The sequence below is a fragment of the Urtica dioica genome, chromosome 1 (assembly GCF_054948205.1).
Source record: "Urtica dioica subsp. dioica isolate 48M chromosome 1, U.dioica_male_clone48M_v1_H2, whole genome shotgun sequence".
Taxonomy (NCBI): Eukaryota; Viridiplantae; Streptophyta; class Magnoliopsida; order Rosales; family Urticaceae; genus Urtica; species Urtica dioica.
In genome coordinates this window covers 2,311,151-2,333,974 of record NC_142756.1, presented here as the reverse complement: position 1 = coordinate 2,333,974, position 22,824 = coordinate 2,311,151, and the positions used below count along the sequence as shown (strand labels likewise).

Genomic DNA, 22,824 nt, shown 5'->3' with positions numbered 1-22,824 from the left:
CTCAAAGTCTCCGTTTAATTTATTAATTATTTGTTATCCTAATTATGCTTTTGAATCATTCAGACCACGCGACAAAATGGCATGGAAATTATATTCCTTAGTCTCAAAAGTTGACAATCTATAGTTAACAGTCCAGTTATAAGTCTCTATTTAAGCCAATGAATACGTTCCAAATATATCCTCATACAAAAGATATGTAAGCAAAAAAAAAAAAAAAAAAAAAAACTTCACTCTAGCTCTCTCTTAATCAACAATCTTTTCTATAATGGAAAGAATTGAAGGTAGCAACATGAACGACTTTGTAGAGGTTCTGAATCCAAAACCCCGAATTCAGTCCCGTGTTTTGGCACTCTACAATGACTATTACCAACCTGGTCTTTTTAGAAAGGTAATAATCACACACACACATACATACATACATATATATATATATATATATATATATATGGAGAGAGTCACTGAGAGAGAGAGAGGCGTATATACTTTTAAAATTTTCATTTTTTATTTTTATTATTTTTTCTCAAACTTATATGATTTTCATATTACACCCTGGGAAAAATCTCTAATTTTATTTATAAATAATTATATATACATTATGAATGCAGGTTCTGGCGGAGACTATGGCGACATTTTTGCTGGTGTTTGTGACTTGTGCCGCGGCTGCGATCAGCGAAAGCGATCAACGGCGTATATCGCAGCTGGGAGCGTCGCTGGCCGGCGGTCTGATCGTGACGGTCATGATCTATTCCGTCGGCCACATCTCCGGGGCCCACATGAACCCCGCTGTCACCCTTGGTTTCGCCTCCTTTCTTGGGTTTCCATGGAAACAGGTACTATACTAATACTATATATATTATTTGACCTAATTTCCATGTCTCTTTAAAATTCCATGGAATATTACGTACAAATATGCAAATAAATTTTATCTAATAATATTAGAACATCTTGAACTTGAACTCACTCCATAGTGGAGTGTGATGTGACAAAATGAAGTTGAATTTGCCCCCAATCCAACTTCATGGAGTAGGGGAATAGTGAAACTTCAAATATGGAGTTTAAATATTTATTCCACTTAAAAAAATTAGTTTATTCAATTATAAATCAACCACAGTACTTTTTATAATTATATTTTGTTTGTAATTGTTTTTATTTATTACAAAATTACATATGAAATTATTTTAGTTTATTCTAATTTGATATAGATAATTAATCTCAATATGTGATAAAAAAAATAGTTACACTAAAAAAGTCATTACAAATATTAATTTTAATTGCAAACAATCTAGAAAATAAATAACATGGTATACACATATAGATTAAAAAAAATAGTATTCTTGTATGATGTTATTTTTAAAATTTTGAACCAAATAATTAAATGTAATATATATATATATAATGTGTATTTATTTTATTTTTTAAATATAGTATTATTGGATGCAAAGTATACAAACTAAATAAATATAAGTCGTAATGTAATAAATAGATAGATATTTAAATTATTAAAATAATAGAGTTATGAAAAATATTTTTTTGGTGTTGAAAATTGAGTATTGACTGTTTGCTGTAATAAAAATTGTATTTTGGAGTGTAAGAAGAAAAAAAACTATATTTTCGAATTTTGGGGTTGGAGATGATCTTAACCTGAAAGGAAGAAATAGTCTAGTGTAGGTGTAGCTAACCTCTTGTTGTTAAATTTCGTGATCATCTATTTTGTAACCAAAACTGAATAATACAAATTGTTATGCCACATGGTAGAAGCTCCTCATTATAATATTATAATAATAATTTATTTTCAACATATTTGTTGGGGTCATAGTGCATGTTTGTGCGCTTTATAGAAAATATGGAAAGTTTAATCAGCTGACTGCTATTTATTTCACATAATACAAATATATAATTAAAAAATTGGACTTTATAGTAAAGGAGTGGAATTTTCCTATTAAAAACGACAAAATCTAGTATAAATGAAGCTATTATATCTAGAATAAGGCTGTAGAAACTTCGTACTAGCTAGATATTTTAATTTGAATTTCTATCTAATACCGTGCGTAATTCTCTTTTTTCTTTCTATGTGTATGTTAATATCTTCAGTGCAACTGTGCAAGTACATGCATGCATATACCTATATGGGTATGGCTAGCAATAATAATCACTTATGTGATTATCATTGGTCTGATTAATTAGAACCCTAGCTGTCACACTGAAAACTAACTGATTAATTGTTTAACGTAAAAAAAAAAAAAAAAAAAAAAAAAAAAAAAAAAAAAAAGTTTGAAAAATCTATAATAATTTTCTATATAAACTCACTGTTGTCCTTTTCTGTTTAGGTCCCATTTTACATCATAGCCCAACTCACAGGAGCTATTTCAGCTGCGTTCACACTGAGAGAACTGTTGGACCCAATTACCCAAATCGGAACCACAACACCTTCAGGGACAGATAGCCAAGCTTTGGTTATGGAGATTGTCGTCACTTTTACCATGATGTTTGTCACCTCTGCTGTTGCCACTGATTCCAAAGCTGTTAGTATTTTCCATATTTACAATATCGTATAAATTACTATTATAATTATCTTTTACATATATATATATATATTAATATATATATATATATATATATATATATATATATATATATATATATATATATATATACATTGCGTTGAAACTATTTTGATATTTTATCAGGTCGGAGAGCTGGCAGGTTTAGCTGTTGGTTCGTCAGTCTGCATAACATCTATCGTAGCCGGGTGAATATATATATATATATATATATATATATATATATATATATATATATATATATATATATATATATATAAAAAAGAAAATTAGAGCACTCAATTAGTGTCACAAGTATTACTAGAGTAAATATATTTAAATGATCCTAAATTAAAACTAAACAGCTAGCAAGAGCAAGGTATATATACCAGCTTGTAAACAACAATCATGTATCAATATAATTATAATTTTTTTTTCTTTTTTAATTTGAACGGGCCTTGTATCAATATAATTATATTAGATCGCCAAGTAATAGGCTTGTGCTCAATGTTTGGACCCGGTATATTTTGTGCAATTTTTTTTTTTTTTTTAAATTAATCACAACAATAACGTGTGTATTTTTTTTATTTTTTTTTATCGCATAGATAGTGTTTTACATATCGTAAACAATCATTTTTCTTAGTGTTTGTATTTGTAAACTGTTTTGGGCTCTATTTAATTTTACAAAGAAAATAATACTAAATAATTGCTCAAAGTTTGAAAACCTTTTTTTTTTTAAATGATTTAAAGCGATCACAATTATAAAAATATTGCTCTTTATAAATAATATTTATCTATACTCTTCCTGTATATCTTATATTAAACAAAACATTTTCTTTTCTAAGAACCAAATAAAACATAGGGAAAAGTAAATTGTTTTTAACAATTCAATAAAGGGTTTAAACTTTCCATGTAGACCGGTATCCGGTGGATCGATGAACCCGGCGAGAACGCTTGGACCGGCACTGGCCAGCGCACGATACAAAGGGCTTTGGGTGTATTTTCTGGGACCGGTCACAGGGACATTGTTAGGGTCTTGGCTTTATAAAGTCATTCAGCTAAGTGAACGCAAGCCCATAATCTCTGAGTCTCTTTCGGTTAAATTTCGCCGCATGCTCAGCAACGACGTTGACCGCATTGATCCTAAAGACCCGGCCACCTCTAATGTCTAATCATATTAATTATCAGTTAAAGTTTTTATTGATGTAATGTTGTTGGAGTTTGATTAGGCGCTTTATATAACGTAAAATAAATGAGCTTGTATTATCATGAGCCGTGAAATAAGTAAACTTTTAATTAATTAGTATATATATACTTTTGTTTTTCTTCTTATTTATCAAGATTGAGTTGGCCAAAGTATATCGAAACTCAACAGCAATGCATATAATCCATGCAAGAACATATGAAGCGACTAACAATTAAAGAAACTCTAGGAATCGAAAGAAAAGCAAAATCTCGAAGGCCAAGCAAGGAAATTGTAAAAGTAATTTCGCGAGACACCCTAGTGTCAAGACTACACACAAGAGATTTATATACTGTTAATCGCGTTTTTTGGATAAGCATTCAGAACCGTTCGTAGTTCGATCTAGAGTCGGACCCTATGACCGCACGTAGGTTAGGTGTGGTGAAGTTCTTCTATTCTCGTCGTCCTTGCCTCGCCGGAAAGTGGTTTTCGGCTCCTCGTCACTTCGTCAATAGTTGGCCTTCGTGTTCTTCAACCTGATAATCAATAAACATGAACTAGGGGGCGCGGAGGGTTTTCCCCCGACGCGCGCTCCGACGCTCAACATTAGCAGAGGTGGGGGGTCTCATCTCGTCTCTAGAGGGTAGAGAGAGGAAATGTTTCTTTAGTGAGAGAGAGACGTAGTTTTTCAAGTTAAGAGAGAACTTTTCAAGTTCAGAGAGAATTTATGAGTCGAGAATGACTTTTCTGAGTTTTGAAGGACTTACCTTGAGAAAGAGAGAGATGGGGTATTTATAGGATTTTGGCGCTTGTTGCTTGGCGCTTGGCGCTTGGCGCTTGGCGCTTGGCTCTTGTTGCTTATCGTTTGGCGCTCGTCGTTTGGCGCTTGGCGCTTGTCGCTTGGCACTTGGCGCTTGGCGCTTGACGCTTTGTGTATGAGCTTGATATGTCAATTTTTGCTATCCGGGTGTTATTTATACCATGTGAAAATAACGACATAACATTAACCCCCCAGTTTCTTGGGCGACTTGTCGAGGGAGAAATTTAATTTGAATTCCCCGAGAGCTTCGTCGTTGATGTCTTTAGACCGTTTTGTTTTCCATTTGTGATTTAGATACGTATCTTGTAGCGGTACGCCTCGTGGGGCGCGACTTTACAAAATTTAAGTCCCGTGGGACGTGACCTCGTAAGGCTAACCCCATTGGGTTGATCCCGTAGGATTGCGTCCTGTGGGACGTGGCCTCGTAAAGCTAACCCAGTGGGGTTGATCCCGTAGGATTAAGTCCCGTGGGACGTGGCCTCGTAAGGCTAACCCCGTGGGGTTGATCCCGTAGGATTGCGTCCCATGGGACGTGGCCTCGTAAGGCTTGATCCTATAGGATTGAGTCCCGTGGGACGTGGCCTCGTAAGGCTTGATCCTGTAGGATTGAGTCCCGTGGGACGTGGCCTCGTAAGGTTGACCCCGTGGGGCTGCGTCTCGTAAGACGTGACCTCGTAAGGCTGATCCCGTAGGATTGAGTCCCGTGGGACGTGGCCTCGTAAGGCTGAGGGACCCAAGAAAAACCTATGTTGAGTAGTGCAACAACCCAAACTTCTTATGGCTGAGTAAGTTTCTTTCGTGGCTGTGCTCGATCTCGAAAGATCATGGTTTTGGGAGACCATGCCTCGTAAGGCGGGCTTTGCTCGAGACCGACTCGAGCCACTAGCGGTACGGGGCACTGCACTCCTCAATGTAGATTTTGTTAGGGTCTCTCTTAGGATCGAATCTTTTTCAAACCACCGGGAGTTTAAGTGAAATGAACTCCGAGTAGCATGATGACTCAACCACTTACGGCCAAGGTCGGTGCCTTTTTGGGCTAGGCTCGCTCGTACCCCTTGAGGTCGGGGCTTCGCCCTTCTTAGGACTAGTCCAAGCCATATCGGGTCGGAGTCATTATGCCACTCGAGGCCGATCCCACCTTAGCTATCCGGGGTCAATCTTCGTCGTATTGAAATATTTTCCGCGGAGGAAAAGAGTCTGCTGGTGGAGAGCCCGTGGTTGTTCTCGGGAACCCCTCATTCTAGCGCCAAAATGTTAATCGCGTTTTTTGGATTAGCATTCAGAACCGTCCGTAGTTCGATCTAGGGTCGGACCCTATGATCGCACGTAGGTTAGGTGTGGTGAAGTTCTTCTATTCTCGTCGTCCTTGCCTCGCCGGAAAGTGGTTTTCGGCTCCTCGTCACTTCGTCAATAGTTGGCCTTCGTGTTCTTCACGTTCTTCGTGTTCTTCAACCTGATAATCAATAAACATGAACTAGGGGGCGCGGAGGGTTTTCCCCCGACGCGCGCTCCGACGCTCAACATTAGCAGAGGTGGGGGGTCTCATCTCGTCTCTAGAGGGTAGAGAGAGGAAATGTTTCTTTAGTGAGAGAGAGGCGTAGTTTTTCAAGTTAAGAGAGAACTTTTCAAGTTCAGAGAGAATTTATGAGTCGAGAATGACTTTTCTGAGTTTTGAAGGACTTACCTTGAGAAAGAGAGAGATGGGGTATTTATAGGATTTTGGCGCTTGTTGCTTGGCGCTTGGCGCTTGTCGCTTGGCGCTTGGCGCTTTTTGCTTATCGTTTGGCGTTTGGCGCTTGTCGCTTGGCACTTGGCGCTTGGCGCTTGACGCTTTGTGTATGAGCTTGATATGTCAATTTTTGCTATCCGGGTGTTATTTATACCATGTGAAAATAACGACATAACATATACTAAATAAATGAAGAGTGAAACGATCTTGGAAGTACAAATATGCCTAGGGAAACGAAAAAAATTCCTAATAAGTATGAGCCCTTAAGAGATCAAAAGCGCTGATAAAGAAATCAAAGACTTAGTTTTCGAGGAGTAAGACTACAATCAAATACCCAAATGCATACGATAGCACAACTTCCATTGGAGTGCAAAACGGAAAATTGACATCACCAGTAACTTGAAGCACTCATTACCATAAAATATTTGGATGCCGACTGTTGTCGCTGAAAATTTAACAACGTTGAAGATTTTGAGCGGGTCGACACAAGGTCAGACCAAGTGATCGCGTTCGAATCGGGTGTGCGGAACTCGAAAGTCTCGAGTGTCGTTCTTCTAGTCCAAGAACGTGCTTCGTTCATTGCGGAGATATGAGAATAAGAAGAAGAAGAAGAAGAAGAGAATAAGCTAGAAAGAGGCAGATGTGATGTCTTTGGCACGTGCTCTGACGCACAACATTAGTCTGATCGCTATGAGTGATGTGAGAGACATTATTCTTTGAAATATTTGAGAGAATCAAGCTTGATTATCGTGAAAGAAAGTGCGGAGGGTCCTCGACAGCGTTTCACGACTTTAAAATCGAGTGATAGTGTTTAGAATGAATTGTGTACTTTTTTCCCTATGAGTAGATGGGTATTTATAGTGGTTGAATGGCTTAAAAGAGTCCAAAAAATTCGGATTTGGCAGAGACAAATGAAGCGCGTGCGAGAGGCCTCGTGCGCACCTATTTTCGCGTTGGCGCGGCGCGGCACAGCTCGACAGAGAGCACGTGTGCTCTTTTTCTCCATTATTTTCGCCTTTCTTCATGGACCCGTTCAGGACGGACTCTTTGCCTTTATGGGCTCGGGATCGGGCTTTCTTATAGGCCTCATTTGGGCTTTGACATGAAATTCTTTGCAAATCGTAAAAACTTTAATATTCTTGAAAACGACTGACCACACCGACCGCTTTTGTTTTATGAAGAAAAAATCGACTAGCTAGAAGTTCACCTCAACAACTCACGTCTTTGGATGCTGCTAGGGGTCGTCCCTCGTAATATTTTATGATGATATTCATGTCCAATTCTATGTGGATACCGTGTGATGCAGGGCAAATGATGTAGCGGAATTTTGTGTATGAGATAAATGGATTACAATTGTTGATTCGACGCACGAATACCCAATCGAAGAACCTTCCTCCACCTATTGATTCGCTCACGAATACTAGGTTTCGGGCATCAAATTGGGTCATCACAAGAACATACAAATTTGGGGATAAAAACACAAAGGTTTTAATTTTTTTTTTCATTCATAATCTCCTTTTTTTTTACAAAACAAGTCACCCAGATTTATAGATGCATCTTGTGACCATTCACATCCCTAAAACTGGATAGTTTAACATTAATAAAGACTCTTAACAAACATTAATAAACGAAATTAAAAAAAAAACTAATAATGAAACAAAACGGACAAAACACACAACGTCATTTTGAAAACCTAAACGTCCGAATTAGGCTTAAATCCTGAGACCCCACTATGTGGGTCTTGTTTACTATGATGTTTTCACTCAGAAAACACTCCTCTTTTGTCCGTTTCTGCGATCTCAACTTTCCAGACTCTTTTGAGCTGCATTAGTCTCCTCGGGCTTGATAGAATTCGTCCCCGAATTCGATGCATCTTCAGGTGGTGTGAAAGGAGGAGGATTTTCTTGACGAACTCCGGAGATCGAAATTCTACCTTAAACAAAAATGACACATTAATGAAGTCTTCAAGAGCTCGCAATCGGCTGGATTGTTCGTTGGAGCGAGAGCTATCTTCATGCCTTTTTTTTCTTGTTCTACGTCTCTCCCATAGAATATTGGATTATTCAATGGCTCGGGAATTACTTCCTCATCTCCATCACTTTCATCGTAAATTGCATCACCCAGCGGCTCAAAAAAGAACTCTTCTTCTTCTTCACAATCAACCTCAAACACCTGTGACATCGAGTCGCCATCAACAAATCCAACGAAAATCTGCATGATTCGCGATCGTTTTTGACTCTGATACCAACTGATGCAGCAGAATCTAGAGAAATAAGTGACAACTTCAATCGTTGATTCGGCGCACGAATGCCCAATCAAAGTTCCTCCAAGTGTTGTTGATTCGTCGGACGAATACCCAAAACTCGGACAACAAAATTCAATTTCAAACAGGGAAAACGAAGATTGGATTTCTGGAAATATTTCTTAATTTTCAAAAGAAATTCTTATGATAAGTCCCTTCTCATTCTTATAATTAGAAGGAACCCCTCGTTCTCTTGTGTATTTTTTTTTTTATCGTATCCTTACTTCAAGCTGTCGTTTTGGCCTAAAAAGCTCGTTACTTTTCATATTCGCGAACAATGAATTCGTGAGGTATTAAGTATAATCTAAAAGGTATTTTGTCCTGATTTAGCTCGTTACATATTTTCCAGAAATGATCTCAAACTTTGAGATATCTAAGAAATTTTATGCCCATTTTGATAATTTTGTCATTTTCCCCAAAAGTTTTACATAGGTATGCGATTGGGAAAGCTTGTTTTGGGCTTATGTCTTGTTGAGCCCAAATAATTGGCTTCGCTCGCCGAAAAGCCCTAACAAAAATAACAGTGAAACTCCTCTCTCAGACACCGAGAGAACTCCGATCACTCCGATCGAAAGAAAAAAAGAAATGGCAAACTCGATTGCAAACAAAACCCTAACCCTAACAAAAAACCTCGGTCTCCTTAAATCTCTCTCCCCGTGGCCTCGGAGATTCAGCTCCGCCTCCGCCGCGGCGGAGACTCAGCCTTCCGACGATTCTTCGTCGTCCTTTTCGTTCTCGTCGGACGGAAAATCGGAGGAGAAAAACGACGAATCCATTATGGTCAAGGCTCGGGGCGCGTCGGTGACGATGCCGACGTCGTTCATGTCTGGCTCGATCGTCGGAAAGAGGTTCTACAAAAAGGTAACGACGAGAGCGTCCGAGGACGGGAATGGATGGTGCGTTATGCTTGATTATCGGACGCTGAAGACTCCGACGAAGAGACCTCTCAAGCTTCCGAATCTGCTTCTCGCCAAAGCCATCGCCGCCGAGTGGGAATATCAGGTCTGACCATCACTTCTCTTTTTGGCTGTTGCTTTAATTTAGTCAGTGATTCATTAGCATTCAGAATTGAATCTCTCTACAGATTTTCTGAGACTGAGAATCTGTATGTGATTAGATTTATTAAGATTATGTTTGTAACCCGAATTTACTGTGAAAAATGAAAATGGTGAAGGGAATATCAAAGTTATAGTATTCTTGAGATAACCAGAATCTCCCAGTCTGCGAATTTTCATCTTTCATACAATTTTTTCATGGAATATAAATTTCAATTCGTTATGCACTCGATTTTCAAATGTTGAGTGATGGTTTTGTGATGTTCTTTTTTTTTTTTTTTTTTGCTTCTTTCTGGCTTAGCTAACAGATGGGATAAGACCCTTCACAATGCCACTCATGAAGTTAGCTTGTACTAGTCTGGAGAGAGTCCCTCTCACTAGGCAAAAAATCATAGATAACTTGATCAGCAAGTTCCATCAAGATCTCGTCTTTTGTCGCACTCCCAAAGAGGACGAGCAGTTGACCGGTCTTCCCCTCCATGGTATATAATTGTTTATCTATTTGTGGATTTGTGTGTTAAGAATGAAGCTTAATTGTGTCTGGATCCTGATAATCTGAGTGAAAAAAAAAAAAAGATTTTCTGCCGAAAATGGAAGTTTATAAATACCAAGGATTTCATTATTTTGATCATCCCTCGCTTTTTTATACTTTTTTTTTCCATCATGAAATTCGGGTTTCAAGCATGGCCTGTGCGCAGATAGCATCTTGATGTAGTTATATAACTGGTATGTCTGTCTTAATTTGTAGAGAAGCAAGTGGAGAAGATCGATCCTTTACTGAGATGGGTTGAGTCGGAATTCGGGTATAAAACTGTCGTGCACTCGAGTTATTTCGGTGGAAAGCAAGAGGAAGGTCTCACGAAAGCCGTCGAAGAACTTCTTAAGAAAACAGATAACAATGAATTAGCAGCGATCGATGCTATTACTGCGTCTGCCCATTCTCTCTTAATTGCGATCGCACTGTTTCGAGGGAAATTGCAGATACAGGAGGCAATCGACTTGATTAGACTTGAAGAGGATTTACAGGTTTTTTTTGTTTCTTTTGTTTTTTTGTTTTTTTCCGTGTATCTAATCCTTACTCAACAATGGATTGTTCTTTGTGTAAACATTGTTTTTTCTAATTTTTGTAAACATATTTCAGGTGGAGCGTTGGGGTCTTGTTGAAGGTGGTCATGATGTGGATATTGCTGATCTCAAAGTACAAATATCTTCTGCTGTTGTATTCCTTGCTCTGTCTCGAAAGATTTAGAATATCAGCGTTTGTAGTGTTCTTTTTCTCATTTTAAATTAAACGCTCCAAGAGCTAGTATTTAGATGAAGATCAGTGAAGATGCAAAGTTTTGCATGGATGTTGATCTGATCCAATAAGCGAACCGATGATCGAATTCGTTGGCTGAGATGTATTGTTTTTGTGCCAGTAATCAAGAGAGAGTCTCACTGGGCAATGTTTGTTTCCTTTTGACTATTTCCATTTTTACTACTGTATCAAAATTCTAATTAATAAAGTATATTTGATAGAAGCACTGCTTTCCCTGGAAAGAAAATAAGATGACATAGACTAGGGTTTAAGGGCGAGCAAAGACTATCGAATTCCAATGGGTTTTACTCGAAAGCCATGGAAAGAAAACGCTTAGCTGCTAACTCCAAAAAAAAAAGCGATGTGTATATATATATATATATATATATATATATATATATATATATATATTTTAATTGTAAAAAGATGATATGTTCAGTGAGCCTGAGAGTAAAGATAACCGAGAAAACTCGAACTGAGTCAAGGTTCTTCGCAGCATTGAACGCAAAGCGGTGGTTGTTTCTCAATGTCGCAGTTACAACAGCTAAAATCGCAGTAGTTGTTGCACCCTGTATAAAAAGAAAGTACATGGAACTTATTTAGCAATGTTGTCACTTTTTTATGACTAAGATAGAATTGATTACTTTTTTCCCGTCGTTAAAAACCTGCTATGGTGACATAACGAAACGGTTCAAAGGAAATCCTGACGCGACTGCTCGCTTGAACATTATGAGGAACAACAGAAGTGAGAGCCAGCAAAGTTGAAATAGCCATTGCCATAGCCAATGCAAAGTTCATGCTTTTTTTTTAATCTTTGGCTATCAAGTTATATTTGTTCATGATTACTGAGGAGATTTATAGGCTTTGGATAGTAGTTCTGAGGTTGGAGATGAAATATGATCGAACTTTTCTATAACAAATCTAACTTTTGTCATGGGCGTATTTATCTAAAGATCACTCTTTAATCATGCGACTACTTATGAATGATTATAATGAACAATCATAGCTAATCCATGACAGTATCTAATTCTTTTTTTCAATGAATGACGCGATGTTTCTGATGATCATATTTTTTCTAGGCAGGCGAGGATTTCATGAACAGAGATATAATATCACAAATGTAGATAACTTTGTGCTGTATATATATATATATATATATATATATATATATATATACCACACACACATTGTAAGGGCAATGAAAGACCTATGTTGGTTTGTACTGAAAGTGAAACTTATTTAGCAACAATGATATCAAGATTCATTACAGTTGTGGAGAAAAAAAAGATAGATTAACAATCACTGCTGGGAATTATTATATAGCTCAGACACAGAATCTTCCCCCCGAAAAAAATAATCCCGGCTAATAAACCGATAAATATAGAATTTATCAGACATTGCAACTCGAAATATAATGGCTTTTAAGCTGCTTTTGACTCCAGCTTCTTGATGTTTTGAATCTGCATTCCAGGGTTCAATCCCTTAGGGCAAGCTTTAGCACAATTCAATATGGTATGGCAACGGTAGAGCTTGTACTCGTCGTTAATGGATTCCAATCGTTCCTTTGTATATTCGTCACGGCTGTCCATAATCCACCTGCAATGGAAATTAAGCCACAAATGTATTAATAAGCATTCAGTTATCCATCAACACAGAAACATCATGCTAAAAAAGACGAGATTACTATTTCGAGCATGTGATGCCAAGTTGAGAAGCGTAGTCTCAAAAGCTTTTAAGGGGATCATGATAATAATTTCTGGTCCATAACCCAGAAATGAAACAATATTTCACACATTTATTGAGGCACAATGTATAGGTTTTATTTTACCAAATCCCGTACGAAAGTATCAAAATTGGTCTTTGAAAAGATTGCCTTCAATCACAACTAGAGGCCCAAGTCAAACAAAAGCAAAGAGGAAAAAACAATAAACCCTAACTTCTACAACGTGTATACATTGTATCAAAATTCGTCTTGGAAAAGATTGTCTTTAACCACAACTAGAGGACCAAGTCAAAGAAAAGCAAAGAGGAAAAAACAATAAACCCTAACTACTTCTACAACTTCTATACATTGTACAATTGGCACAAAATGCCTTGATGAACCTATTCCTCATGTATCACACATATAAGAACCTTATTTCACTGTTCCCTCGCAAATGCAATAGTTCCGTACTAAAAAGAATGGTCAGTTTTCTTCTGCACCGCTGCTACCATATAATAAGCTTAGAAAGACTGTTCTAATCTTGTATATTCATGGCTGCTTCCTGTTCTAAATCACAGAATATAAAGACAGTGTACCATCCAACTTCAAGCACACCTGAATTATGAGGTAAGACAAACTATAGAACCAATGCAAGCACATACATTCTTAAACCACACACACACACACAAAAAAAAAAAACACCAGCTCATCAATCATGGAAACACAACCAGAGAATACCAAGGCAATACCCAAAACACAAGGCTAGAAATCAGATCTTATCTCGAAACAACACGTTCCACTACCGTACAATTCCAATAAAGATGGAACTTCTCTAAATTCTCTTCTCCTTAAAAAAAACACATCTTTAGAACACAAACTAAGTTTTTTTTTTTTTTTTTTTTAAAATCCCGATCCATTTACTACCTAGAGCACAAGTAACATACGCAAAAGAAAAGCAATTGAGAGCAAAGTCTCTGAATTCAAAAATAGATTACCGATTAGCGTGAAGCAGAGCCGCGGGACCGAGATAGGACTCAGGGTTCCACCAGTAGCTAGGGCAGGATGTGCTGCAGCAGGCGCAGAGTATGCACTCGTACATCCCATCAAGCTTCGCTCTGTCCTTCTTGCTCTGCAGAATCTCCTTCCCTTGCTCCTCCTCCGCCGGAGTCTTCCTCTTCAGCCACGGCTCGATGCTCTTGTACTGATTGTAGAAGTTCGTCATGTCCACCACGAGGTCCTTGATCACGTACATATGCGGCAGAGGCGTGATCATCGTCGCCGCCGAAGATTCGTCCGGAATCTTCGTCAGGCAAGCCAGGCCATTACAGCCGTCGATGTTCATCGCGCAGGAACCGCAGATTCCTTCCCGGCACGATCGCCGGAACGTCAGGGTCGGGTCCATCTCGTTCTTGATCTTGATCAGCGCGTCGAGGACCATCGGACCGCACTCCTTGAGATCGATCTCGTACTCCTTGAGCTCCGGCTTCGACGGACTCTCGGGGCTCCATCGGTAGATCGAGAAGGTCTTCAGCTTCTGGCTAGGTTTCTGCTCCGTCGAGGACTCCGCGGCGGCGAATCGGACGGGAATTAGCCTCGCCGGATTCGCGGTCGTCGACGAAACCCTAGATGCCAATCGTCTGAGAATCCCGGTCGCCATAGCCGATGAGACGTGAGGGAAAGAGAGAGAGGAGAAAGTAAATTATTTGGTCAGAGAAAGACGAAAATAGGTTTATATAGGGTACGGGTTTTAAGGATGAGGATGAAGGACAGTCTGGTAAATCTGAATAAAGGTGGGCTTTTTTTGTCCGGTGGGTTGGTATTCGGTGACGTGGCGTATTGTGAGCCGTTGCTGTGGGTTTTAATTCGGGAAAAAATGTTGATACGTCGATTAGTTTCTTAAATCTTCGATTTGTTGCGCGTGGCGGCCATACAGCCTAGAGTTCTTGAAGGGAGAAGTGGCTTTTTGTGGGCCAGAATTTTGGGCTTTGAAAACAACAGTTCCAGAAGTTACTATTCCCATGTTCACGTCGTTTTGACTTGAAGATATTCTCACATTTAAACAAAAAAAAATACAAAACATTATCCAAAATATTTGCCGCTATAAGGTAAGGAAAATGTTGTTCATTAGCGCGCTAATGGGCTAATACAGGTGGGCCTTTAGTAGGAGAAAACGTGAAAGAGGCAATTAATTCCATTTTTCTCTGATTTCAAGGCTCATTATATTGTTGTCGTTTTGTTTAATAATTGTCGTTTTCACACGTTGGCGTGGTAGTTCAAGACATAGCGTAATCGTGCATGATTGAAATGCTAGGGAACATCCTTCAAAAAAAAAAAAAAAAAAATGCTAGGGAACATTCATCTTCCAATGAAATGATAGCAAATGATTTTTATATATTAATTTAGTAATTCAATTAGCTCTAGACTACCTAATGAAAATACAGGTTCAATGCACATCACCAATTGTTTATAGCCACCATTATTCTCAATGGACGTGCCTTAAAACTCGCTCATTCCCATTCTCTCTCTCTCTCTCTCTCTCTCTCTCTCTCTCTCTCTCTCTCTCTCTCTCTCTCTCTTATCTCCATTTTTTCCTACTAAGAAGCCCTGCGAAGTTTTCTAATGGCATCGGTAAGAATCAACCTCTTCCTCTTTCAACGTTTATATAATTTCTCTCAGCACATCTTTCATTCCATTTTATCATTTATGTACACACATGTATATTTTATGTCAATATTCATATGTACATTACCTTCGTCTTCCAAATATTGGTTTTTAGGTTCTTAATCCTCACCATCACCATTTATATATTATAGGTTGCATTACTATTGATTCTTTTTATCCCCATATAAGAACTCAGTTATATACATGAATGCTCAGTTAACGATGTCCTAGCTATTTAATAGTGATCCAGATTATATGACAGCATAAGATGATAAAAGTGATCATGAAGGGTTTGTGTAAAAATTATACAAAAAAATAAAAAATAAAACATTTTTTTTAGCAGGAAAAAGGTGTGCCATTGCCAAAATTCGGAGAGTGGGACGTGAACAATCCGGCATCGGCCGAGGGATTTACAGTAATATTTACAAAAGCTAGAGATGACAAAAAATCAAATGTTACTCATAATAATAGTAGTGCCTCACAGAAAAAGCAGTATGACAACAATTCACCTAAAAAGCCAGAAGAGATCAACTACGAGTACCCTTCAATGGTAATTAATTATATACCATATATTACATATAGCATCCTTCTTAATTTACTACTTTTTTTATATTAATGTTTTTTAATATATAAATATTATTATTTTTTGTGATGCAGAAGAAATGGTTTTGCTGTTTCTGAATTGCTTCCATGAAAGTGATTGTCAGAGAACGTGGGTACAATCAATTAAGCCATTGACGGCTTTAATATTGTATGCTTATTTTGTTTTGTGGTTTTCTTTTTTTTTTTTTTATCTTTCCCCACTGTGAACAGTTCAACTATTGCTCATAAATTTTTAACGGCCTTCTCGATCATGTTCCATTTTTTTTAATCTGTTTATGTAAGTTTATTGTATGGATATTACATAGGATGTCAAGCGCATGAAAATTTCATCTATGTATCAGACATATCTATATTAACTATTCTCTAGCAAACATAACATCATAAAGCTTTGGAGCAACAAATAATATTAATAGCGCTCCTAAAAAAAAAAAAAAAAAAAAAGCAACAACGTCTAAAACAATCTAGATTTCAAAAACGACAACTGAGAAAATAAACGACATGTAAAAAGCAGAAACGACAGAAAACGGGGAAACGGTTGGGGCGGGTGATTTGGAGGCTTTGGATGGGGGAGAAACGTTAACGACCTTGACGGTGACGTGTTGTCCACGCTGGCAGTGACCGGAGACGCCGCTGATGAAGTAGAAAGTGACGTGGCGGTCAAGCTTGACCACAGTGTCGCCTGTGTTCGAGAACAGCTTTGGGTGGCTTGAATTGCACTTCTCGTAATCCTCTTCGCTCACTTCCAACACCGAGTCTCTGCTGTACTCAAACCCTGTAAAAAAAGTAGGATGAACTGTTTACGTGACACCCAAGTAATGTAAGAAAATAAAAAATGAAAGTATAGTTACGAAGTGTGTCGCCAATTAGGAAGCGGTTTTTGGAAGCCCAAACGCTGTAGAGTTCGGTGTCGTTTTTCTGTGGGACCGACCAGCCTTTTGGTCCTCCCACTTGGTACTCAAATGCATGGACTTGTGTTGGGGTTTCAAGTGCTGATAAAACACATATTAAGGCAAAGAAGAAGAGAACGGTTTGTGATCTATTATTCATCATTGTCTCGATCTCTTGATCAACCCCACTCTTTCTTCTCTCAAGTCTCAAGTATTAATTACCGTGCATGTGAGTTTATAACGTGTGTTATTATTATATACGTATAGTTGTGAAAGCGTAGTGGTTAGTTTATAAACTACTTTTGTGTGGGTTATGTGGAGGTGTTAGTGGGTAGTTACTTTAAAAACGTCTTGATATTTTGGTCAAGTTCGACGACCGAGGGCAGTTTCGTAAATAACGGGCATATTGTGCACGTTGTGTGTTCTTACTATACGTTGAATATAGTACTACAAGCTTAAAGTGAATTATGGGTCACCACGACGATTTTATCAAATCCCGCTACACAAAATCGAGTTTTGTTTCACTGTGTCATATAACAAATAATTAAGTGCATATAGGTGAAAAGAAAATTAAAACAAAAGATTGCTAAAACTATATAAGCCTAAAACTGTTCACATACATTTTTAACTTTTGCTTTGAAGGTATGAATTCAAATGAGGGTTACAAGGATTTGTACATTGATGCAAGGGAATACATTTGCCCAAAAGTACTAATGTATCAAAATATGTTAACGACAAGCTTGGTGACTAGTTACAAAATTTGGATACGGGTCAAGAAAAAATAAATCAGAAGCAATTAATCAATCAAGCAAGTCTTTTCACTTTTTTTTTTTTTTTTTTTTTTTAAACTCCTTCGATATCGACGTCTCTCGAGACCAGTTGAGAGTCCTGTTCACGATCACGATCACGGCCGTGGCTGCTGGTCTTGTTGTTGCTGCCATTGAAAGACTTTTGGCTGAACATCCTCGCAAACGCGCTCTTCGATCTCTGTATCGGCTGCCGCTTATGACTGCCCAGCTCATTCGATATCGATTTAACCAGGCTCTCGAATCGCCTCCGATAAGTCGGGTACCTCGATATCGATTTCGTGATCCCCTGCAACCTGTCACACAAAAAAAAAAAAAAAAAAAAAAAAAAAAAAAATTGGATTGTAAAACGCACCAATAATATCGATATTTTCTTTTTTTCATTAGACAATTTCAAAAGAAATTTTCGGTTAATTTTAATTGAAATTGACAGTTAGGGTAATTGATAAAAAAATTCCCGCTAAACATTGGTCTCCCATATATTTATTAAATTATATTTTTTGGGTTTCCCATTGGACAAGAAAAAAAATAATTCAGCGGAATAAAATAAAAGTCATTATTTTTATTTTTTTTGTATCAAATTGGTCACCTTCTAGCTAAGGCGTCTAATTCGGCGCGCCGACGCTCAGTATCCGGTGGCGGACCGAGATTGGTGGCTTTGAGCCTCGAGGGATCGCCGTTCAAAAGGACTAGTTTCCCCAAGTAACTCTCTTCTTGTTCGGAGAGATTATCGGCTTTTATCTGATCCTTGATGATCAACAACGGGTTTAGAAACCAGTCAAAGAAAACATCTTTCGGCCGGTTCGTGCTAGTTATCTCCTTGTTGTCACCTGAAAAAAGGAACTAATAATAAATCTGACAAACAACCTAACAAAATGATAAGAACCTTAAAATATTCTATTGAATATACGACACGGAATACAAGATAAACGATTGCATAAAACTAGGGTATTAAAAATCGCAAAGTGACGTTGATCAATCAGCGAAATTTTGCTTTTTCAAAAGATTATCGGAGTGCCAACATTGGTTATTTTGTTTCGTTTTTCAAAATCCCCTAAATCGATGAAAAAATTTCAATTGGCATCGTGTGATTCGAGTCGGCCATCGTGAGTTTAAAACTTGAGCAAAACATAATTAATTCATCTCTAGATAATTGTTTCCCACCTATAGACAAATAACTCTCAATGACCCAACAGCTCATCGATTATTCCATTGCCTAAAGTCCTATCCCATCGCAAAGACTTCATTAGTGTCGATGTCGAAGAGCGTAATTTCGACTTACTTAACAATATGCCGGCCGAATCGGCTTTGGCCGAGCGCAAGAGCGTCTGAACAAGGCAATAAGCCGGTAGACCAACACCTATGACTCTGCTTCCATTACTCGATTTCGCGTCTTCGATGTCTTGAACCCTTATTAGTCCCTCGGAGACTAAGATTTCTCCGTTCCTTTGACACTCCATGAACAAGCTATCGAGAAGCTATATCCACACACCCACACACACAAATTAGAAAATAGACAACCTTCGGAAAATTAAACATAAAAGCGAATAGATATATAGCCACCTCAAGCGGCTTCAGATCAACCATGGGGTTACTGAACGAAGACGTTCGCGAGGGAGGGTTTCGTACAGAGTCGGGCTTCGATGAAGTACCGGAGCAAGGCAGTTGATCCTTCTTTCGATAGTTGGGCCTTTTGACGGATTTGTATACAAAATCAAACCCGTTAGATACGAAATCGTATAAGACCTGATCCGGATTTGAAAATTTCATGCACGGTCCTCAATTAATATACCTCGGGAAACACGATCCTTCAGGCATGTCGAGAATATCGTTGCTGTATTCGTCGTATATGGCAAGAGACGCGACGATATAGCACAGACCCGACCAAAACGACGACTCCTGTGACACAAACACGCATATTTATATACATATATAAAATATAAAGGGAATTGGCAAGCGACATAAGCTATGAATTACTCGTGGAGCTCATGATACTGAACTAGTCCAAAAATGATTGGACCGGCCCATGATGAGAGAGGTCAGAGAAAATATACGATTCGGGGAAAAGAAATGGTGACGAGGATAGACCTGATAAACGACCACTCCGGCGAAAGCGCCGATGAAGATACTGGCCACGATGGAGGCGAGAACGGCCCCGACCACAGCCAAAGGCCAGAGGAGGATAGCGAGTCCTGCGAAAGGAACACAGATCGTCTCCAAGAACGGTCCTTCGCGGCCGATGAGGTCGTGGAACATTCGGTGCCACCCTTTGAAGAGCATGTAAACGCTTTTGAACAACGCTATGATCGAGATCATCGGAAAATCCACCAAGAATCCGATCACAGATATTATAATTGCCCCTGGAAGATAAAGCAATCTACAAGCACACACACATAGTATAAAAGGATGAGAAAAATAACAACTAATTAGAATATAAAATTGATCTATTAGAAAGAGAGTGATAGAGAGATGGTGAAACCTGATCTCGTAGTATTTCCCATTCGGAATCCCCTGCGTTCGCAATTCTTTCATGATCGAGAAGTACGAATGGACAAAAACGTCACTGAAATCCCTCACCACTGTCAGGCATCGTGTGAAAGTGCTTACCGTCCCATCCTGCATAATATCATATCGGGAAACAAAAAAGTTTGATCAAAAGCTCTTGGGAAGAGATCATAAATGCGATAATACAAGATATTAGGGTATTTTACAGATTAGTGACGACAAAAGGAATTTCTTCTTCTGCTCTAGACTCATAATATCTATGATCAGAAGCTCCTAATAACAATGGAGCAGAGACGAGATGCGAAAAAATACAAGATAATTGGGTTCTTGAGAGACCTACTATAACAAAAAAAACAAATTTCTTCCTCTACTCTATACTCTAGTTCTGTTTATGTATAAACAAAGGTATTACTATTTTTTCCAGGATAACCCTATCAAGCCAGTCGAAATCGAACAAAAATAAGCTTACGTAAAAGCAATGATACAATTTCTCCGATCGCCCTTCTTCGACCGCCTTGAAAGTTGCGAGTACGGGTGAGAGATAGCCATAAGCCGCTCCGCCAACGATGCTTCCGAGGATTCCGACCACGGGCCACAAGATCACGAGAATTGGCAAAACAGATATGCACAGAACGATCTTCAGTACCGGGCCCAAGCTTTTAGCTCTGCACGTTAACGAAACACAAATTTTCTTTTATGACAAGTCTCCTCTTTCGTTCCTTCTTTCAATATTAATGGTGAGGCTAAAATGAAAAATACCTCAGTACGCTGTAAAAGGTAATTCCACAGTGTGGGAGCCAAAGAGCAAGAATGATAGCCGAATTCCCGGTCGCCATGATTAAACATATCACCGGGCATAATATTATACCTGAAACAGTCATAACAATTCCCCCCTAAATTTTTTTTAATCTAAAATCAAGGTTTAGCTCTTTTTGTGACAAAGCCATGGTTCACAAATAACCTTCCAACTTCCAAGTATTTTGAGTGCCAATTATAATTTATACCTATAAATGAATAAAATATTGGAAATATCCCCAATACGTTCATAAGTGTTAAAAACTGCATTTATGTCCAAACTGGGATATTATAGAATCTTAAGTTTCTTCACCCAAAAACTGTGAATTCTAATTCAAGATATGAACTAAATGTAGAATATTATACATGCATGAGTTATTTAAGATAGATCAATGCAGCAAAAAAAAAAAAAAAAAAAAAAAAAAAAAAGACCTTTAAGGCTGCCTAGAATCAAAAGGCCAATGAAGTAAGGCAAAAAGCAAATGAAGTTCCACAGGGTAGCCAAAAATCCTTTCGGAGGTTCCATTATCGCTTTGAACTCAAATATCTAATCTCCAAAACATCACTTCAAAACCCATTTCCCACTCACTTCCTTCCAACACTTTTTCGCCTGAAAAAAAAAACACAAATTAAAATTCTATAAAGGGAAAAAAAAAATTACACCCCAAAGCTTCGAAATTTTCCCTTACATCGAAGACCCAGAAGCTAGAAATTGCCAAGTTCTTACCTTTGAGAAGAAAAAAAAAACATCAGATGGGTTGTTCGTGAAAATTAACGAAACGGTTGTTGCGAATGAGGACAGTTATTATCGGAACAAATAGGCATGATTGAGACTTGAGGCCTCACAATCAAGGCTCTGTATTTCTTTGTTTTTGCTTTAACTAAAAGCAAAGCAAACGTGGGTTCTCCTTCTTCCTTCTTCGCTCAACTGTTCTTTTTTTCTTTATTTTCAATTGTTTGTGAGGTCAGTGGAAGGAAAAAGAAAGTAAGGGATTTCGATTTTTGTCCACTTACAGGTAGTCAATAACCACGTGCCACGTGTACTTTCATTCTGACATTTTGAAAGAATCTAACCGCTGGTTTACGGGAAAAAGGAAAATAATTGATTCCGTGAAAAGAAAAAAAAAAAAATATATATATATATATATATATATATATATATATATATATATATTCATTGAAAACAAATTACGCATATACTTTGTGAATCTTGCTTGAAATCACCCACGGCCGGCTCGGCGTTTTTTTCAGTGAAATGATATATATCGTATATAGAGAAAATACCGGCAAATCTCTTCATACACTTAAATTTTTTTTTTTTTTTTCGACCGGTAAAATACTCAGTGTTAAAATTTGGTATCACCGTTGCTCAAATAAAGATGAAGTCTTAGTTGAAGAAATGAATTTGTTGTGTGAAGACTCGAATTGGGGTTCAAATATCAGACGAAGACTCGACTTCGCGATTTGATTTATGAATTTAGGGTTTAAATTGAGATTTAAAATCTCTTTAAAATAGCAAACAATTATTTTTTTTTTTTTTAAATTATATGACACAATTGTTTTTTTTTTTTATATTAAACGCTCATTTCAAATAGCAAACATGCACACGATGTTGACACGTGGATTTCCGTCCATTCATAACACCGAATGTAGTAACGGTGATACCAAACTTCAACATTGGGTATTTTACTCGTCGAAACAAAAATTGAATATTTAAGTATATCAAGATAAATTTTTTAGATAGTTTTGTCGTCATTTTCTCCTTTATATAGTATATATAGAGGTAATTTTGGAAAACAAAATATAGCAATTAAAGGTTAATCTACTTCTAATCATGAAAAGATGTTTGATATGATATATTAATTTTAAGTGGTGTGATGAATGGAAATCGAATATAGAGGCAAACCTTAAAAAGGCAAAACAGAGAAATGGTCTCTAC

General features: G+C 37.8%; 6 protein-coding genes across 6 annotated transcripts; 3 read left to right on the top strand and 3 right to left on the bottom strand.

Annotated features, from left to right (window-relative positions):
• The first annotated feature begins 217 nt into the window (after window positions 1-217).
• LOC149406264 (aquaporin NIP2-3-like) lies at window positions 218-3,822 on the top strand. The gene is made up of 5 exons (XM_089625809.1): window positions 218-388; window positions 606-830; window positions 2,328-2,522; window positions 2,688-2,749; window positions 3,457-3,822. Exons 1-5 carry the CDS (start codon window positions 266-268, stop codon window positions 3,710-3,712), a joined length of 861 nt encoding a protein of 286 aa, XP_089481935.1. The 5' UTR covers window positions 218-265; the 3' UTR covers window positions 3,713-3,822.
• A 5,271-nt stretch (window positions 3,823-9,093) lies between these two features.
• On the top strand, window positions 9,094-11,074 carry LOC149406263 (ATP12 protein-like protein). Its single transcript, XM_089623505.1, has 4 exons — window positions 9,094-9,576; window positions 9,931-10,111; window positions 10,378-10,655; window positions 10,771-11,074. Exons 1-4 carry the CDS (start codon window positions 9,160-9,162, stop codon window positions 10,876-10,878), a joined length of 984 nt encoding a protein of 327 aa, XP_089479631.1. The 5' UTR covers window positions 9,094-9,159; the 3' UTR covers window positions 10,879-11,074.
• Window positions 11,075-12,138: 1,064 nt separating this feature from the next.
• LOC149406262 (succinate dehydrogenase [ubiquinone] iron-sulfur subunit 1, mitochondrial-like) lies at window positions 12,139-14,333 on the bottom strand. The gene is made up of 2 exons (XM_089623605.1): window positions 13,624-14,333; window positions 12,139-12,522 (listed from the first exon to the last, which is right to left on the bottom strand). The coding sequence occupies exons 1-2, from the start codon at window positions 14,283-14,285 to the stop codon at window positions 12,348-12,350; spliced, it is 837 nt and encodes a 278-aa protein (XP_089479731.1). The 5' UTR covers window positions 14,286-14,333; the 3' UTR covers window positions 12,139-12,347.
• An 820-nt stretch (window positions 14,334-15,153) lies between these two features.
• LOC149406261 (protein NOI4-like) lies at window positions 15,154-16,201 on the top strand. Its single transcript, XM_089623714.1, has 3 exons — window positions 15,154-15,256; window positions 15,633-15,839; window positions 15,947-16,201. Exons 1-3 carry the CDS (start codon window positions 15,248-15,250, stop codon window positions 15,968-15,970), a joined length of 240 nt encoding a protein of 79 aa, XP_089479840.1. The 5' UTR covers window positions 15,154-15,247; the 3' UTR covers window positions 15,971-16,201.
• Window positions 16,202-16,353: 152 nt separating this feature from the next.
• LOC149406260 (early nodulin-like protein 6) lies at window positions 16,354-17,008 on the bottom strand. Its single transcript, XM_089610891.1, has 3 exons — window positions 17,002-17,008; window positions 16,741-16,881; window positions 16,354-16,664 (listed from the first exon to the last, which is right to left on the bottom strand). Exons 1-3 carry the CDS (start codon window positions 17,006-17,008, stop codon window positions 16,354-16,356), a joined length of 459 nt encoding a protein of 152 aa, XP_089467017.1.
• Window positions 17,009-17,349: 341 nt separating this feature from the next.
• Window positions 17,350-21,873, bottom strand: LOC149406259 (putative membrane protein At3g27390). Its single transcript, XM_089623319.1, has 11 exons — window positions 21,613-21,873; window positions 21,318-21,495; window positions 20,850-20,958; window positions 20,560-20,755; window positions 20,065-20,201; window positions 19,674-19,962; window positions 19,378-19,484; window positions 19,149-19,275; window positions 18,868-19,063; window positions 18,175-18,415; window positions 17,350-17,881 (listed from the first exon to the last, which is right to left on the bottom strand). The coding sequence occupies exons 2-11, from the start codon at window positions 21,409-21,411 to the stop codon at window positions 17,623-17,625; spliced, it is 1,755 nt and encodes a 584-aa protein (XP_089479445.1). The 5' UTR covers window positions 21,412-21,495; window positions 21,613-21,873; the 3' UTR covers window positions 17,350-17,622.
• Window positions 21,874-22,824: the final 951 nt, after the last annotated feature.

Excerpts from the sequence above, each read along its gene's own strand:
- LOC149406264 (XM_089625809.1), top strand. The coding sequence starts at position 266 with ATGGAAAGAATTGAAGGTAGCAACATGAACGACTTTGTAGAGGTTCTG. Across the intron at positions 831-2,327 it reads TTGGGTTTCCATGGAAACAG|GTCCCATTTTACATCATAGC; the intron begins GTACTATACTAA and ends TTTTCTGTTTAG. Across the intron at positions 2,523-2,687 it reads TTGCCACTGATTCCAAAGCT|GTCGGAGAGCTGGCAGGTTT; the intron begins GTTAGTATTTTC and ends ATATTTTATCAG.
- LOC149406263 (XM_089623505.1), top strand. The coding sequence starts at position 9,160 with ATGGCAAACTCGATTGCAAACAAAACCCTAACCCTAACAAAAAACCTC. Across the intron at positions 9,577-9,930 it reads CCGCCGAGTGGGAATATCAG|CTAACAGATGGGATAAGACC; the intron begins GTCTGACCATCA and ends TTTCTGGCTTAG. Across the intron at positions 10,112-10,377 it reads GACCGGTCTTCCCCTCCATG|AGAAGCAAGTGGAGAAGATC; the intron begins GTATATAATTGT and ends CTTAATTTGTAG.
- LOC149406262 (XM_089623605.1), bottom strand. The coding sequence starts at position 14,285 with ATGGCGACCGGGATTCTCAGACGATTGGCATCTAGGGTTTCGTCGACG. Across the intron at positions 12,523-13,623 it reads GCTCTGCTTCACGCTAATCG|GTGGATTATGGACAGCCGTG; the intron begins GTAATCTATTTT and ends TTTCCATTGCAG.
- LOC149406261 (XM_089623714.1), top strand. Across the intron at positions 15,840-15,946 it reads ACTACGAGTACCCTTCAATG|AAGAAATGGTTTTGCTGTTT; the intron begins GTAATTAATTAT and ends TTTGTGATGCAG.
- LOC149406260 (XM_089610891.1), bottom strand. Across the intron at positions 16,665-16,740 it reads CCTAATTGGCGACACACTTC|GGTTTGAGTACAGCAGAGAC; the intron begins GTAACTATACTT and ends CTTTTTTTACAG.
- LOC149406259 (XM_089623319.1), bottom strand. The coding sequence starts at position 21,411 with ATGGAACCTCCGAAAGGATTTTTGGCTACCCTGTGGAACTTCATTTGC. Across the intron at positions 20,202-20,559 it reads AATTGTATCATTGCTTTTAC|GATGGGACGGTAAGCACTTT; the intron begins GTAAGCTTATTT and ends GATATTATGCAG. Across the intron at positions 17,882-18,174 it reads TTAGACGCCTTAGCTAGAAG|GTTGCAGGGGATCACGAAAT; the intron begins GTGACCAATTTG and ends TTTGTGTGACAG.